This window comes from Thalia democratica, chromosome 9 (assembly GCF_965202585.1).
Source record: "Thalia democratica chromosome 9, ktThaDemo2.hap1.1, whole genome shotgun sequence".
In the NCBI taxonomy this organism is placed as follows: domain Eukaryota; kingdom Metazoa; phylum Chordata; class Thaliacea; order Salpida; family Salpidae; genus Thalia; species Thalia democratica.
Genome location: NC_139173.1, coordinates 8,713,845 through 8,730,799, shown reverse-complemented (window position 1 = coordinate 8,730,799; position 16,955 = coordinate 8,713,845). Strand labels below are relative to the sequence as shown.

The window sequence follows — 16,955 nt, the reverse complement described above, 5'->3', positions numbered from 1 at the left end:
CAAAAAAAAATTATCGACCAAGGGTTAGGGTAATAGTGATAGTAAAAATAATATATTAAAAAATATTATAGAAAAAACATGAGAAAAAAAATTAAAGAAAAACTAAATAGAAAATAAAAAGTTACCGACCGAGGGTTAGGGTTACGGACAACAGTGATAGATAAAAAAAAATAAACCTATTGAAAACTAATAATAAAATAAAAAAAATTAACTTAAAAAATTTAAGGTATAAAAAAACAGATAAAATAGAAAAAAATACTGACCAATGATAATAGTAATAGTAAAAAACTTAATAAAAATTTAAAGTTAATAGAAATAGATAAATTGAAAAATGTTTCAACTCGTGCAAAAGTGTCATTATGCAAAAGTGATCCTTCGTGCAAAATTTATGCCGTGCATTAGTGTCTTCGTGCATATTTGACCCTTCGTGCAAAAAAGTCCCTAAGCGCATATTAGATAACTACCTTATTAGTTTTTAAATTACATACCAAAACTATCACTAGATATTCAACGCATAATTTTTATTCACTTAATGTAGTTTGTACATGTATTTATAGTTTAAAGTGTTCTATAAACTTTTAATTAAACAACTTTGAAATACATTGAAAATAATTTAAAAATAATTTATAAAATTTCACAAAGCCATTAAACTAAGTTTTTTTTTTAATAAACACTAAAAAAGTGTTTTAGTTTTAGTACTTTTATAAACTAAGCTTTGTTTTTGTAGACATCAAGTTAAGATTTTTTTTTAATTGTAAATTTCCGCACCCTTTAACAAAAATACTACGCGTAGTCATTGGTTTCTGCCCTATAAACTACTATCAAAATAGACGTGTAATATAAGAATAAAATTTTATTTTTAATTTTTTAAGGTATGTTATATTATAATACAACCTTTAAATAGTTTACAAAAGTATGTGATTAGACCATATGACTTCTAAACAATTTGTTTAAATTCTAATTATATGACTTTTTTTGTTTTTTTATGAATATCATATTTTTTGAATTATGAGAATATTATTTCAATTTTATGAATTTACATATATAATAAATGGTATGACTTATCATTTATTATTAAAAGCACATTATAAAATATTATGTTATTTTCAGACGTTCAGATATTTTTCAGCATAATTTAAACAAGTTAAAAGAACAGCTCAAGACTGGATTATCAGAAAAGGAATATGTTTAGTTAGTTTCAATTTTTTTAAATATTACAAACTCCAAGCTTTGAGTCAAATGTTCTTAGTTTATGTTTAAGTTGTTGCATTAGAATCAAAAAAAATACTTAGGGAACAATATGCAAATATATGATGATAATATATATTACATATGTTAGTATTGCTTAATATCTGTTTTCACATTGAACATTTAATTTTGTCCATTGCAGAATCTTTAAGCAAAAATAAACCATACCTTTTTATTACTACACAAAGTAATCTAAACACCACGCTTACTTTTTGTCTTACTCTGAAATCTTCTAATACCACCTTTTTATGTACACAATTTTAGTTTCGGAAATAGAGAAATAGAACGCTTCGAAAAATACAAAAGTGAGTATTTAGAAAACCTTTCAAAGTTAGACCTGGAAATTGACGCAAACAAAAAACAATTGAAGTACTATAAAAAAGATGTAGATGTCAACCCCTGCTACACAAAAAAAGAATATTGTTCTAAGTTGGTTAGTATTTGCAGAATTGTTTATGTTAATAAGATATGATTTTCAAAATGAATCGAAAAAATACTAGTTGTCTTAAATATAGTTTTATTATGAAATTAATAACAAGAAGAATCGTTTTCTATAGAATACAACGTTATAACTTTGTATAAATTCAGATACAAAATCATCTCTTGAAAAGCACTATTTAAAGTTTTTGAATGGTTTTAACCAAACTCTGAAATGTTTATTCTTTTTATAATTTTGTTGTAAACTAAATATAATAAAAGAAAATTAACTGTTTTATTTTTGTAAAACTTTTTTATTAAACGATTGTCTACTTAAGCTAACGCCGATTCTCCTAAAAGGATCTTTTGAGCTTTTTAAGCGAAAAAAAATGATACGAAGCACACAAATATATATAGTGAGATAAGGTGAAGAGAAATTAATTAGTGATAATGGAGAAAAAGTGATGGAGAAACGGCGTTAGCTTAAGTTGACATCGTTGAATAAAAGTTATTTTTAATAATTATGCTTTTATATATGGATCACTCTATTTCATACAGTTTTATAACCTATGTAGTTTTTTTTTCTTTTTTTTGCTTTTATTTTTGTACATTGTTGACTAAAGCATGTTTCTACCATTAGCATATTTTAAAATCTAAAAGTTTTACACATTCAACAGCGCAATGTAAACACTTCTTCCGTTAATGATGTTGTGGTTCGTGACCTCTTGATGAAGAAAAATAAGCTCAAAGAAATGAATATGACACTGCAGTACAATTATGAGCAGTGAGCTTTTTGATTGTACTAAAAATTAAATAAATATCGTTGTTTTTTAAATAACCAGTGAAAAATACAGTTATAACTCCTCACACCATCAAATCTGCAATGATCTTTTTATAGATAGTTCTTTTTTGTTCGATTACTTTTTTTAAATTTTCCTAACATTTTGAATAAATGAATTGTATCAAAAGGCACAAATCAATGAAACTAATGCAACTTAGCAAAAACATATACGTAATAAAACTTAATAACTATGTGAACAATAATAAGTATGTATTAAAATAATGTCTATATAATAAGCGCTTAATATGTAGTAAAACAGAACAACTACAAATTTAAAAAAAAGTTGTAGCAGAGCAAAACATTATAGTGAGAAAATAATAACAAAAAACAAAATAATAATAAAATTTATAGACTTGGTGAGAATTTCCAAAAAAGGCTTTTTAATCTTGAAAAAGTGTGTGCGGCTTCGGGAGCACCAAAGCAAAACTACAACTCGTAAGTGGAGTCGTTTGAAGTATTCGGTATCTAACAAACACATAATAATAAATTACGATTAGTGAGACAAATATTTATAGTTGTGAAGAATTTGTACATAGCCGTAGTAATGCTTTTAAAAAGCTAATAAAACCTGAAACACAATTGTGAGTAATATTTAAAAGTAATATTATGTATGTATGTATACACGTATTTCTTTTAACGAGGGTTACTTTGGCTCGAATAGGTTTTTTTGCAATTTTTAAAACTATCCAAACTTTAGATTCAATTATTTTCCTTATCTTTAAAGCTAACTTAGATTTTTTAATTCTAGAGAAAGCTCCTTTGCCTTTAATTAATCAATCCATTGGATTGAGTATTGAATTTAGTAGTGGCGTCTTTTTAAAAAATTAATCTTTTTTTTAACTTTTCTAAACATTTTAGCTTTTCTTCAAAAATAAAATACTTTTTTTTTAATGTACTTATTAAACTAAGTTTTTTATAATGAAATCATTTTATCCCCAAGTATCCCTAAAAAGAATTTTCCAAACATTCAAATTTATCATGGCTTTACCGCAAAAGTACAATAATTTTCAAATAATTTTTATTATCGATATTCTTATTTAACTAATTTTTATGTTAAGGAAATATTAATTTTTCCTATTTTTTTTCATTATATCACCTATGCCAGTTTTACATAAATTTACATAATTCGAGGATTTCTGGTTAAGTGCTATAAATTTATGTAAAATTTGCGTAGTTCATATGATAAAAAAAAATTAAAAGAATTAATATTTTGTTGACATAAAACTTAGTTAAATAATAACATTGATGATGAAAACTGTTTAAATAAAATTATATTTTTGCAGTAAAGCCATGATAAGTTTGAATAATTTAGAAAATTTTATTTGCGGATAATTGCGGATAAAATTGTTTCCATCATAAAAAACTTAGTTTGATAATTACATTAGAAAAAAATATTATTTTATTTTTGGAGAAAAGCTAAAATAAGTAAAAATTTTAATAAACGTTAAATTTTTAAACCCCACTACTAAATTCAAACCCCAATCCAATGGATTTGTTTTTAATTAAAGGCAAAGGAGCGTTTTCTAGAACAAAAATATCTTAAGCTTTAAAAATAAGGAAAATAACTGGATCTAAAGTTTGGGTGTTTTTTAAAAACTGCAAAAAAAAGCTATTTTAGCCAAAGTAACCCTGTCTTCTTTTATTCCATTTTCAAAAAAACACTTTGGAGTCACTTTCCATGAAGGCTAGTATTAATTATATAATCTTTTATTTAAAGCAATGACGATCCTTTGAAAATAAAAAGTGTATTTGTTTTCTTTATATAAAGTAGGGACCTATAACTGTTTTTTCAAACCTATAGTACGCATTTTTCAGTCTGTTAAGCAAGGAAGTAGACATGTTTACGAAACACATAAAAGATATGTCCAATAAAAACTTGGAATTGAACAAGAAACTAAATGGGGTTCAGCATGCGTTGGGTGATTTCGGTTACGGGGAAAATGTCCTTAAAACTGAGAAAAGCAAAGAATTTGGCGGGAGAAGCTCAAAAATGGTTGGTTTGATGCAACAGTGTGGTAAGCAGCTTGGCGGAAAAAACTCCAAGACGGTTGGTTCAATGCAACAGTGTGGCAAGAAATTTGGCTGGAATGACTCTAGGATGGTTTGTTTGATGCGACAGTGTAATTATTCAATTAAATTTTATTTTTTAACCTACAGTTATTTTGCCATATTTGTAGTTTCTTTTTGCAACAAATGGTTAAGTTGATATAAAATTGTATCTAGACTATTTCTATTATAACTAAACTTAATTGTTAGTGAAAAAACTTAAGTTTTAAAATTTAATTGTATGTATTTAATCGACGTGTCGGTTTATTTGAAACTTAAATACATATTGAAGGATGGTTATTTTAAATTATTAAGAAAATCTGCTACTTGATTGGTAAATATAATGTAAAACTTTTAGCTATACAAAAATCAGCGTACTACAATACTTTGTAAATTTATTTATGTTTTGAAGGTTTCCCAAGAACAAAAAGAAGTTTTAAAACAAATAGCTGATTTAAGAAAACAAAGAAATCAATGCTACCAGGAAAAGACGTTGATGGAGGGAAAGTTTGAGGAGTTAGTTGCTTGTTTGGTAAATAAATTGTCATTTCAAAACAAATAAATCAGTTGGATGAGCAAAAAAATTGTTTAAAATAAACTTAAAACACTTAAGTCTAGTTATTTATAATTAGTCTCAAAAACAATATCGACAAATCGTTTTTTCAGACGCGTAGCTGCTCATGATCGGTCATTGGACGAGCTTGAAACATCCATTTTCAAGGGGTATAAGGATTCTTGGAGTTCAGTTGGAGATAAATGGGGGTAAGTTTAACTTTATTTAATAAACTTATGTACATTGTATTTTCATCAAATAAAATAATGTGTTATGTTTCTAGTGTGTTTTTAGATAATAAAACGTGTTAAAGACAAATTTATACAATACAGAACGTTATAAAATTTATTGTTCAAAATTTTAACATAATTAGAAGATAAATTAACTTTAACTTCTATACAAGTTTTTTTTTGTTCTTAAACAGTGTAAAACCTCTCTTTAAATTAATTTCAAGTAATAAACCGCGTCTCAAATATCTATAGCTGATTTTATTTTTAAACTGATATTTGATAGCTGCTTTTTCGTTACTGTATAAAAAATTATATTATTTTTATCACACAGTTTTTTTTTTATTAACTCACCAACTACAGTTTTAGATTAAGTTAAAGAGTTAATGTTAAAAAATGTAACAAATTACAATACTATAACTTAATCTAAAACTGTAGTTGGTGAGTTAATAAAAAAAACTGTATGATAAACATAATATAATTTTTTATACAGTAACAAGAAAGTAGCTATCTAATATCAGTTTAGAAATAAAGTGTTGTAATTTGTTACATTTTTTAACAAAGTAAAATTAACTCTTTTCAATGCACAGTTAGTTGTATAACTATATAATAAAAGAAACCTAAAAAAAAATTCCAAGTACATTAGATCAAATTATTGTTTTTATAATTTGTTAATTTAATTAAACTTTTTTTTAGTACGTTTAAGACAGAAGCAACAAAACTTGAAGATTTCAGAGATGAATGCACCAAAAATATGAAGAAAATTGAGGACCAAATAAAAATGTTAGATGAAAACATCAAAAAGTTGGAACAATAATTACAATTCTAATTTTTTAGATTTTTTTTGCTGGCTTGAATAAACCTGCTTTATTACAATTGTTGTCTCTTGCAGTTAAGACCATCGTTTTGATATAAAGCTCGCGATAAGTACGTGATGGTTATCATTTAATTATGTGCTTTATTTACAACGAGCAGATAAAATACTTGATTTTGGCTATAAAATGCTTTAAAACGATTTTTTTCTACTTCACTTAAATTAGTAGAATGAACGCGTTTTACCTGAATTAACTTTAATTTGTAAACAACTCGACTAAATACAGTTTTTACAAAAAATATTTTCAGTGGCTCTTATCTATAGCAGTTATCGTCGCGCTGCCGGCCTAAAATCTTATGAACTTTTCTTTGTTTTTACTTGAATATTTTTAAAGGATATCTAACAGCTCTCACAATTTTTTGTAGTAAATCTATATGTTGGTGATATCAAAAAATAAGTATCATTCACATGATGAAATAAATTCAAGCTTGCTTTGAAAAAAAATAAGTTAGGGTGCATCAAGTGCTCTGGCATTCAAGTGAAATGTTGTAAATTGTTTTAGTTTGAAAATCATATGGTAAACAGCATAAAACTTTCCCTAGCTGTTATGAAGTTTTAGGTAATGATATTTAAAAACTTCGTTTCGAATTGTATCATAACAAGTTTATCGCAGAAGTTATTTTCTTTTATTCACATGCCGAGTTTTAATTTGTAGAATTTTACTTAAGGTATAAGCTGCTGTTAAAAGTTATATTATTATAGTCTTACAACTTAAGATATAAACAATCAAATTTATAAAATTAATTTGTTTCTTATATAAGAGTAAAACTAAAACAGTAAAAACAGACTATAACATTTAAAGTTTTGTTCTCCCTAGAATATTTTGGAAACCTGTTATTTGTCTTGTAATGGGTTGTGACTTCCTCTGGTTTTATTTGGTTTAAATACTTATTATTTGGATTCAGTTTAATTAAACAGACTTTGAAGTTACAAAAAAACTGATTATTTAAGTGCAACCTAGTTAAACGCCGTGAATCGCCATCTCTGGTATGTTGTTGAAGAACTAGTTTCTCTGTATTTTAATGGTACCTGCCTATCATTCAAAGCTCAGGTTTCTGATGCTTTTAAATATCAAATAAAAAAGGATAAACAACAATGTTTAAAAAGATAGATGTGTTACTTAAACCGTCTGTTTGTAGAAAAGAGAGAAAAGAGATCTAGCAAACCTTCTTAAAAGTTTTTTTTTTTTAATTATTGCTTAAAATTATTGTTTTCTATTTTATTGATTATTCTATTTCTTAAGATTCAAAGTTTTTGATTATAATTTTTTTTTATTAGTTCATAAGAGTTTGTAAAAGCACGTGGTGTACGACTCTTTAAACGAGAGGTTCTTTCGTACATCAGGTCCTTAGACCAAATTTTTGAGCCCTTTTTTTCGTTTAATAAACAAAACAAATAATTATTCAGAAAAAAAAGTGATTTAAATGATAACCGACAAATAGCTACTTTAATTAATTGTTATGTTCAACCATAAAACAATTAAGGTTGTAAATAATACTGGAAAGCATTTCATTTAGCTGGGTTGGAAATAAATTGGGTTGGAGTTTATAAGTCGGAATTTTATATTTATAGTTTAATACTTTACATTCGAACTATCTTCAAAAAATTTAGATTTTTCTAGATTTTTCAGAAAATTTTCTAGGAAACTTTAGATGAAACAAAAGATTGTTTATTTGAAAGAAAAAAAACTTTGCTCTGCTTAATAACAAATTATCCATCTCTATAAAACATAATTTAAAAATTTGAACGTAATAAACTTTATATATAAATATTTTTTCATGAAGCTTGTAATGACAATAGCGGCTATCTACTTTCTGTAGGTAAAAATTATAAATATAGTAAACAAAAACAAATTTTTAACTTAGACAGTTGTTTCTGCTTACAACACTTATTCGCCGGCGAAGTTTTTTATTTGCTACAGAGCAATTACAAACAGAAATGAAAAATTATACAAAAATTAGGTAAAGAAATTTAAAAACAAATCATTTGCACGAACAAACTAGTTTTTATAACAGATAAACTCAAAACAAAAATGTAATAGAGATTATTGTACTAAGGGATAATAAGTTACAGAGTATTGTGAAGGATCAATAAAAATAACAACACCAGATAATTTTGTAATTGATATATTTTTTTGTGTTCTTGTTTAGATTAGAAAAAAAATAGACTTTTATTGTCATTTATTAAAGAAACTTACGCATAAACTATCTTTTATTATAGAAAGTCTAATTTATAAGTCATCTTTTAAAGATGTTAAACGATTTACCTTAACTGTATAATTTTTTTTTAAATGAATTTAAGCATTGTTTTGGTTACATTATTTATTCTTAAACAGTACGATTATTAAATTCTGGGTTTTATTAAAAGAATTATAAACTCTTTTTATTCAAATTTTAATAACTTAGTAAGAAAATTTTTTTTATTTGAATTTGATACACCTTTAATGTAAGGTAAAAATAAAAAATAATAATTAAAACTTACTGATAACAAATGGAAACTAATAAAGCATTAAGAACTTTATCTGGTATTATCAATTCTTAATTTTTCAAAAGTGTTAACTTCTAAGTTGAAAAATAATTATAAAATATTAATTACTTAGTTTGTCTCACAGAAAAAAATTAGAGCTATTTTTACGTTTTTTAATAACTTGTTCTATTTTAAACGAACAATTTTTTTTTCTGTTTCAGTTTTACTTTTACTTACGTACAACCAATCAAACATCACGGTTAAAATTAACAAAAACCAAGGCTATTGGATATATGTTTGTTTTCATTGTAAAACTTATATTAAAGTAAAGAACACTAGTTCATATAGACTGTATATAACTATAAAAGTTTACAAAATTAACTATAAAACTAAACTAGCTAAAGTGTTATAAATGTACGTTAGCTAAGTTGTGCCCGAAAACAATTTTTGATATAATTATTAGTGTTAAAACTTATGATTTAAAATCCCAAAGACTATAAATTTCTCTAATTCAGCTTTGTCGATAGATTATTTCCTAAAAATAAATTGGAATAAACTTTATATTATGCAATAAATTCTATCTAAAAAGCAGTAAGTTCTTGTGATAGAGTAAACTCAAAAAAAAAATACAGATATGCTTTATGTTCTAAACACAATAAAGGGGTATTTAGTATATATTTTAAAAATATTTTAGCTTCGTTTAACTAATAATTAACTGTAAGTTATTTTTTTGAATTAATTTATATATATTTTTAATGTTTTTAAACTTTAATTAAACTTGCCATCATACTTCATTTAATTTGTAGAAACACAACAACCAACTTTTATTTTTCATAAATAATAAATTGCTCTCGTCAAGTTAAATATAATTAAAAATGAGTAAAAAATTTGGTAATTAAAAAATTTTACAGCTTGGATAAATACACGAACTCATTAAAATTTGTACTTTTGATCTTTTTGCTGGCCTACATTGTTGATTTTTTTATACAAAACAAATCAGAAAATTAATTCATCTTAAACAAATTTATTCACTACTATTCAGTTTATAGTTATTAAAACTTGTATAAGTTAATGTATTTTTAGACCGTTGTAAGTAAACAAAATATTTTAAATAGATTTTACCAAACACTTCATTTAAAAATTTCTAGTTTTTTTTTAATTATGTGTAAAAAAATAAATAAACTTCTTTTAGACATTAAGAAGTTTTGTACCTATTGTGGTATATATTTTGTATATTTTGTGGTATTTATATACCTGTAGTATTAAGATTCTTTACAAAAATCAAAAGGACGCAAATTTAGAATAATGTAAAGCTAAAGATAGTATCATTTTTACAGAAGTTTTATGTTTATACTTGTTTAAATTAAGTTGATAAATATATGCTAAGAAGAAAAAATTAAAAGTATAAACAAAACTAATAAAGACAAAACATTTTTACAATTGCATAGTTAAAAAATAAACATACAAAAACTTATACCATTAAGTGTGTAATTAATAAGGAAGAAACCGGTCGTAGGTTGTCTCGGATGCTGTCGTTGTTGGTCGTGTGGTGAAGTTCATTATTTACCATTAAGTGTGAGAATGTTTGTAATAAATAAGAGTTAACTTAATTGCAAGCATAAGCTAATACAACTAGCAATTTCCTAATAAGAAAAACAATCATCAAAAGTCAGGGTACTTTGAAAACTTCATTGTTCGAACATTGCTAACAGTTTTAAAAGTGGGATACCATCCGGCCTTCCACGTTCTCCTATTTACTCCCACCGACCATCCGTTCCACAAATTGCCCGTCCGCTTGTTCGGCCCCTTGAAAATGTCGGCGTCTTTGAACTCTCCTGCGTCCCGGATAACAATCTGGTCACCGACCCTCAGTTCAATCTGGTTCAATCCGTTTGGTTGGTGGTCGTAGATGGCGATTTCTTCGATCATGGAGTAGGCGTAGAGGACGGAGTAGAAGTAGTCGTCGTCTAATGAGTGGATGTTTAGCGTGGCGTCAGCATGCTTTCCCTGCATTAATTCGTATGTCATCCGACAAATCTGACAAATTTTGTTACAAATTGAAAGTAAAATTTATTTATGTTTGAGTTGAACATTTTTTTTTTAATAGTTGTATTTGTAATGCATATGTATTGCACCCTAAATAAAAGGGCAGTTTCATAAAAGGCCAATAAGTGTAAACTTTGAATACCACAATGAAGCTGTATAAGTAATCATAATCAATACAAACTTGATTGTGTTTGTGTGTGAAAAAATTTACTACAGTATCACATGTTTGTTCTCACAGAAAGTAGTCATCAAACTACACTGTTGTTAGTTGTTAACCAGTTGACCATAAGAGTTGAGAAAAATACACCTTAATTTTAACACGCATGCAGATAAATGTTCTTTGAACCTAGTTTTGAAATGCTTCGAAGTTTGACCGATATAACTTCTTTCACAGAAGCAATTGAACTTGTAAATTAAACAACTTTTGTTTAATTCTGGTATGGTACAAAAGTTCAACTGGTTCTATGAACGAAGCTATATTGGACAAACTTCGAGGCAACAGCAACCAAAAATGCAGGTAAAAGATCCTCATTTGCAGAAAGTGTAATAAATAATAGAGATTGTGCTGAGAATCATCAGATATCTAGATATAATATAATTACTAACTTTAATAGTGTTTTTGACCTCTATAAGTTAGAGGCTATCTCTATGATCAAAAAAGAAACAGAATTGTGCAAATAAAAATAATTTTATTAGAAGGTGTCTTAATTTACTTTAATTAACCATTTTGTTTCCTTTAATAGTATTCAAGTTTAATTTAATGAACGCTTAACACTGATTTTTTATTACGTTCATTGACTACTTTGTTAGTTCTTAAATTTTGTTGGTTTTAGTGAAAAAATATTCATAGTTTCATGTTCTGTTGTACTAGTGGTTTCTGAAGATAATAAAGAAATATATTAAATTGTCAAAAAAAAAACTTTAGAGAGTGTTATTTACTTGATATGTACCTAATATAATTTTGTTTTCTTATACTTGCTTCACAAGAAATTGTGTTGAGTTCTTATTAATTTTTCTTTTTTATTAGTACTGATTTTATACTTGCTTCACAGCAAATTGTGTTGAGTTCTTATCAATTTTTGTTATTGTTATAGCTGATTTTATAGTTGTTTCATTGCAAATTGTGTATGGCTTTTATCAATTTGTATTATTATTGTAGTACTGATTTCATAGTTGCTTCACTGCAAAAAGTTGAATAACTTACATTTGTTCTTGTATTGTCTCGAGTACAAACTTTTATATATTAAATCGAAATACTTACATTTAAAAATATGGAATCTTTTTATGTCCAACCTTCTAGTGCTAATTTAACTAACTTGTCAACCAGGAAGCCATCACCAAGCCAGTGCTGACACCGACCCTGGGGATTACCCTCAAGGGTTTCAAGTTAAACATTAAGGTATATTAAATTAACGTGAAGGCATTTTAAAATATAAAATTTCGGATAAAATTAAGACTTAGTCTTTATAAGAAATAGTTTACAAAACTTAATTTTTCTTAAGTTGATTTTCAAAGGATAAGGAACATAAAAATTACGGAAGTGTTGCTGATGCTGCAGTTTTTTTTTATTGTATGCAAAATTAAAAACAAAGTTTAAAATATATAAATTAAACGCAAAAAATATCAAAAAACTTTGGTCGAAAACGTGTTCGACTAGATTTATGTGGTGTAGTGAAAATTTACATAGCTACTTTTATTTTGTAATGTTTAAATGAAAAAATAAATAATTAAATTACAACTGTAATAGACTTTTTGTAAAATACGTAAACGTTTTGAATTATAAACAGAAAATTAAATCAACTCAGAAAATTTCGTAACATTAAAATCATAACACAAACAGACTTACATTAGAGGACAGTGTGCAGACCAAATAATTGCAATTGGACAGCATATGTACGTCAGTGACTACCCCAGACAAACTGGTCTGTGTGTATCTTGTCCTCATCTCTGCGGACTGTGATATGCTTGTGTCCCCATAAAACACATAATCCGGATATCTTTTGTTTGTTATTAGAATTTAATGCATGAAATTAATTTTTAATCCTTGTTAAATATTTTAGCTAAACAGTATTTTTAATATCAGTAACTTTTTATTTTATATTTCGTTTTACTAAAAATTGTTAAAAAAATTCTGAAATTACTGCTAAATCATTAACTTATATTAAATATTACTTTTAATCTTGTTTTGTAATTCAGGCTCGAAAATTTTTACATCGAACAAAAAAAAGTAACTTAGATGAAAAAGTCTTTTTATGAACGCTGTGTTTTCGTTATTATATATTATGAAATAAATTAGCTTAATTTTTGTTGAACTACAAACAGCCCGTTTGCTCAATAAGCATAAAATAATCAAATTAATTCATTATTCCAGCATCTTTTTTATACAGTTTCATATAAACATGAAATTTCTTAGCGTAGTAAAAAAGTGGATAGTTTTTTTATTGCAACTCATTCATTAAATAAACATGTCATTTTTATCCAGTTTTTTTCAATTTTTAAACATAAGATTTAACAGCTTTACGCTTGACAAATTAGTTACATGGATAATTTAGTAAGAACAATAAGTCATCGCAAAAATTTCAAAAATGTAATTAATTAAAATTAGTTTTTAATTAACTGAAAATTTAATGTTGATGCTTAAAAAAATCAATGAAATAAATACACAAAGCTTATATTTTTTTAAGTAAAAGTACTTTAAGTTTTATATAATGTTAACCAAAAATTAAAACTTATACATATATAAATTGAACGTAACATAAAAAATTGTTGATTTATAGTACAAAAACTAAAAAACTCAATACAAAAATACGTTTGCTTCAAAATAACATTGAAAACCAAATGTTAATTTATTAATGAGCTTACTTTTTTCTTGCTTCTGGAAGTACAGTTGGGTCATCTGTTGCCAAATAAACTCTCTTCACTAGCTTGTAGTTTACAGTTTTATTTCCACTGTATTTTAGTTTTGTTTCATATTTTTTGTACCAATTTTCAACAGGGGTCATGTATTCTTCTATTTCATATCGTCTCGCGTCTATTCCCAACTTGTCTGTTCTTCTTATTTGAACTCTGTTTTTATGACACGTAAATAAAATGGATTGGTAGAGAATGATGAGTATTTTAAGTTTCATGATTAAAAAAAGAGAGTCTAAAAATTAAATATGTTTACTTTTTAAATATTAGTTCAGTTTGTTGAAACAAAAAAAGTTTACACGTTAACTCACCCAACAATTGGGGGGTTCAAAGCTTCTTTGAACTTTTCCAAATCTTTCAGCAGCCACGGTTGCGGTTTCCACAGATAAGTGAGAAGTTGTCCGACCCACCACAAGGGGGGGCTGCCGTGCAACGTTGAAATTGTGGCGTGTAAATCTTGTGGGACGGATAGTAGCAGGTTCCTCGGTCTCTTTGGAAAGTTTCCGTTCATCAAGTTCACTATCATCACATCTGAATCTGTGTCTTCACCTGAATAAATATTTATTTTGTTTTTTTTGAATCAAACTAGTCGTTTTATTGCTAAATAAATTGTATTTTTTTTATTAAACTAATTGTAGTTGATACAAAATATAAATAAATTTTTGTAACAATTTACGCTAAATTGTCAATTTAACTTTTTAGAATAATTAATAATTTGAATATAACATTTTATTGTATGTAATTTGAATATAACGTAGAATATAATAATAACTGATTTCGTAACAACTAAAGTAATAGTTTTTTGTTTATAATTTTTATATATAAAGTTTTAAATACAAAAAACAAAGCATTTAATAACAAGTTTAAAACAAAATTTTTTGTAAAAATATATTGGCATAGTATTCGTAACATACTTCAATATTAATATGTTACTAAACACTTATATTGTTAATTAAAGTTAGTTCTATTTTCACCATACAACACTATAAAAAAGTTTATAATTAAATTCTAACCGGTCCAGAGTTGTGGCTTAGCACCCCTCACATGCGTGCAATTTCCACTGACGTTCTGGAACACCGAGGACCATCCCTGGTCGCTGTACCTGCTCAGTATTGAGGGGTCGACCACTAGAGTGCGTTGTGTCTTGTATGCGATCATGAAGCAGTAGAGGAGCCAGTGGATCTGACAACCGGATCCGCATCCCTGATTCGTCTGACACACCAGCCGTTTCGCATGAATGCAGTCCGAAGGGTTCTGAAATTAAATTTTTTTTGGTTTCTACTTAAAAAAACTGTTTTTGCAAGCTAATGAAGTACTTTTTGTTGTTAAAAAAAAAAATTATGTTATCTTTTTGCTTTTTTGTCCAAACTTAGACAAATTAAGATTTTATTTCTTACTAGTATTTTTATAAAGACTAAAAGCAAGTACTATATATACATATATCTGGGATTGTTAAGAAGTTAATTGAATAGAAAACATCTTGTTGAACTAATAAAAAAAAAATTATAAGTTTTAAAATTGTTCTACAGTTCTTATTAAAAGTTTATTAGAGAACATAACCAAATTTTATTTTCTTCCTAGCAAATCTTATGTTAGCCTAGTTTACAATAAATTAAACAAATACTATTTTCAAAATTTATTTTAAAATTTTTAATAAATATTAAATATAAAATAAAATTAAAAAACAATAAATTTTTTTTAAATATAACTTCTTAACAGTTTATCAGCAAACGAACAAACTTGCAAATATTCTAGTCGTTTTTGAACGAGATTACTTAGCGATTTAGATTCCTTATTTCTCCAATCGGCATTAACTTCTTGTAAGTTTTCAACATCAATTTTTGCAGCTCTGTAAAAATTTCATTTAAATTATGACTTATTCATTACGCACAATTGAAACTAAAGAACCGGTGAACTTTTATAATTGAAACAATGGTTTTACGTATTTAGTTTTGTAAGTTTTTTCTCAATAAAATAAAATAGTAACAAATATAAACATTAAGCAACAGTTTTCAGCATTAATTAAGATTTCAATAATATTAGTATTAAACTATGATATGTAAAATGTGGTTAAACTAATTAAACTTTAACGCCTAACTAATACTTAGTTATGTTTTCAAGTAAGACACTTCAACCATTAAAATTGACAACGAAAGGTCAACTAAGTGGGAATTTAAATACAAACTCGAAAAAAAAAATTTAAGATTCAACGAATTTACACACCACCGCTAGTTATCTATACTTTATTTTTTCAAACTAAAATATCAAAACAAACACTGCTGACATTATCTGTTCGTTGAATAGCGTCATAAATCCATCATCAAGTGTTTTGTTGTGTTTGCTTACAATTAAATTTGATATTTCAATAAAGTGATTGTAAATTTTTCGTTTGAGATTTTCTTCTCTATAAGAAAGCTTGTGTTGTTCATCTTGGCTTTTTAAATCTGAAACATAAAATCAACTTAACCTTACAATAACATTTAAATGTTTAAAAACATTAAAATTAACACTAATAAATCTCATAAACCATAATTTAAGTAACAAGAATAATTTTAACTCAACATTGAAACCAAAAAACATTTAATTTTTATAATAAGTTTTACGAAATAAACTTTTTAAATGGCTGAAAAATAACTAATTACTTTAACATATATAAACATTTTAAGTTATCTTATCTAAGTAACTATGTAATTATTGTTTACCATTAAAAAAGTAAAACTTTTAGATACTTAAAGTTCTTATGTTCAAAAATAATACACTGCACTTTTAAATCAAGTATAACACCACAAAAAAATGATTCATTTTATTAATTTAATTTTGACAATGTTTTTAAAACTAAAAGTACTCTATTTGCCTACTTAGAGTAATATTTCTTTATGCGTCTAACTAATTTATATTTTGCTAGTTTATAACTTTTTTTTTAAGTTCATTATACTTTTTCTAAGTTTTAAGTTAACAAACTTTAAAAAAAAAAAGTTTATTATACTTTCAAATAAGTTTTACTAAAATAGCATAATAGGCGCTATGTATTCTACGAACGTAATATTTATTTATCTTAAATACTTTTATAAACTTATCGCACTTTACACAATTTTAACAGTCATTTATTTTCAAAATGTTAATTTAGTTAAATCTTTTAAACGTTTGAGGTAAAAATTTGAACTCACAGAGTTTGTATAAATAAGTCTCGTTTAGTCTGGTTTTATTTTTGAAAAACTTATGAAACTTGTAAAATTTATTAAAAAGACAAAAGTATTAGCTTTTTGCAAACTTTTCCAATAAAAATATTTGTATAAAATTAAAAATTATGACAAAATTATGTTTAAA

The 16,955-nt window shown here is 25.8% G+C and overlaps 1 protein-coding gene across 1 annotated transcript; it reads right to left on the bottom strand.

Annotated features, from left to right (window-relative positions):
- Positions 1 to 10,165: 10,165 nt before the first annotated feature.
- On the bottom strand, positions 10,166 to 15,508 carry LOC145844396 (alpha-(1,6)-fucosyltransferase-like). The gene is made up of 6 exons (XM_082951794.1): positions 15,369 to 15,508; positions 14,642 to 14,882; positions 13,940 to 14,177; positions 13,581 to 13,784; positions 12,565 to 12,715; positions 10,166 to 10,709 (listed from the first exon to the last, which is right to left on the bottom strand). Exons 2-6 carry the CDS (start codon positions 14,784 to 14,786, stop codon positions 10,335 to 10,337), a joined length of 1,113 nt encoding a protein of 370 aa, XP_082807920.1. The 5' UTR covers positions 14,787 to 14,882; positions 15,369 to 15,508; the 3' UTR covers positions 10,166 to 10,334.
- Between the last annotated feature and the right edge of the window lie 1,447 nt (positions 15,509 to 16,955).

Bases quoted from the DNA above. Each gene is read 5' to 3' on its own strand.
- LOC145844396 (XM_082951794.1), bottom strand. From the start codon at position 14,786: ATGATCGCATACAAGACACAACGCACTCTAGTGGTCGACCCCTCAATA. The intron at 14,178-14,641 runs GTTAGAATTTAA...ATATTTATTCAG, and splicing joins TAAGCCACAACTCTGGACCG to GTGAAGACACAGATTCAGAT. The intron at 12,716-13,580 runs GTAAGCTCATTA...AACAAACAAAAG, and splicing joins CTTCCAGAAGCAAGAAAAAA to ATATCCGGATTATGTGTTTT.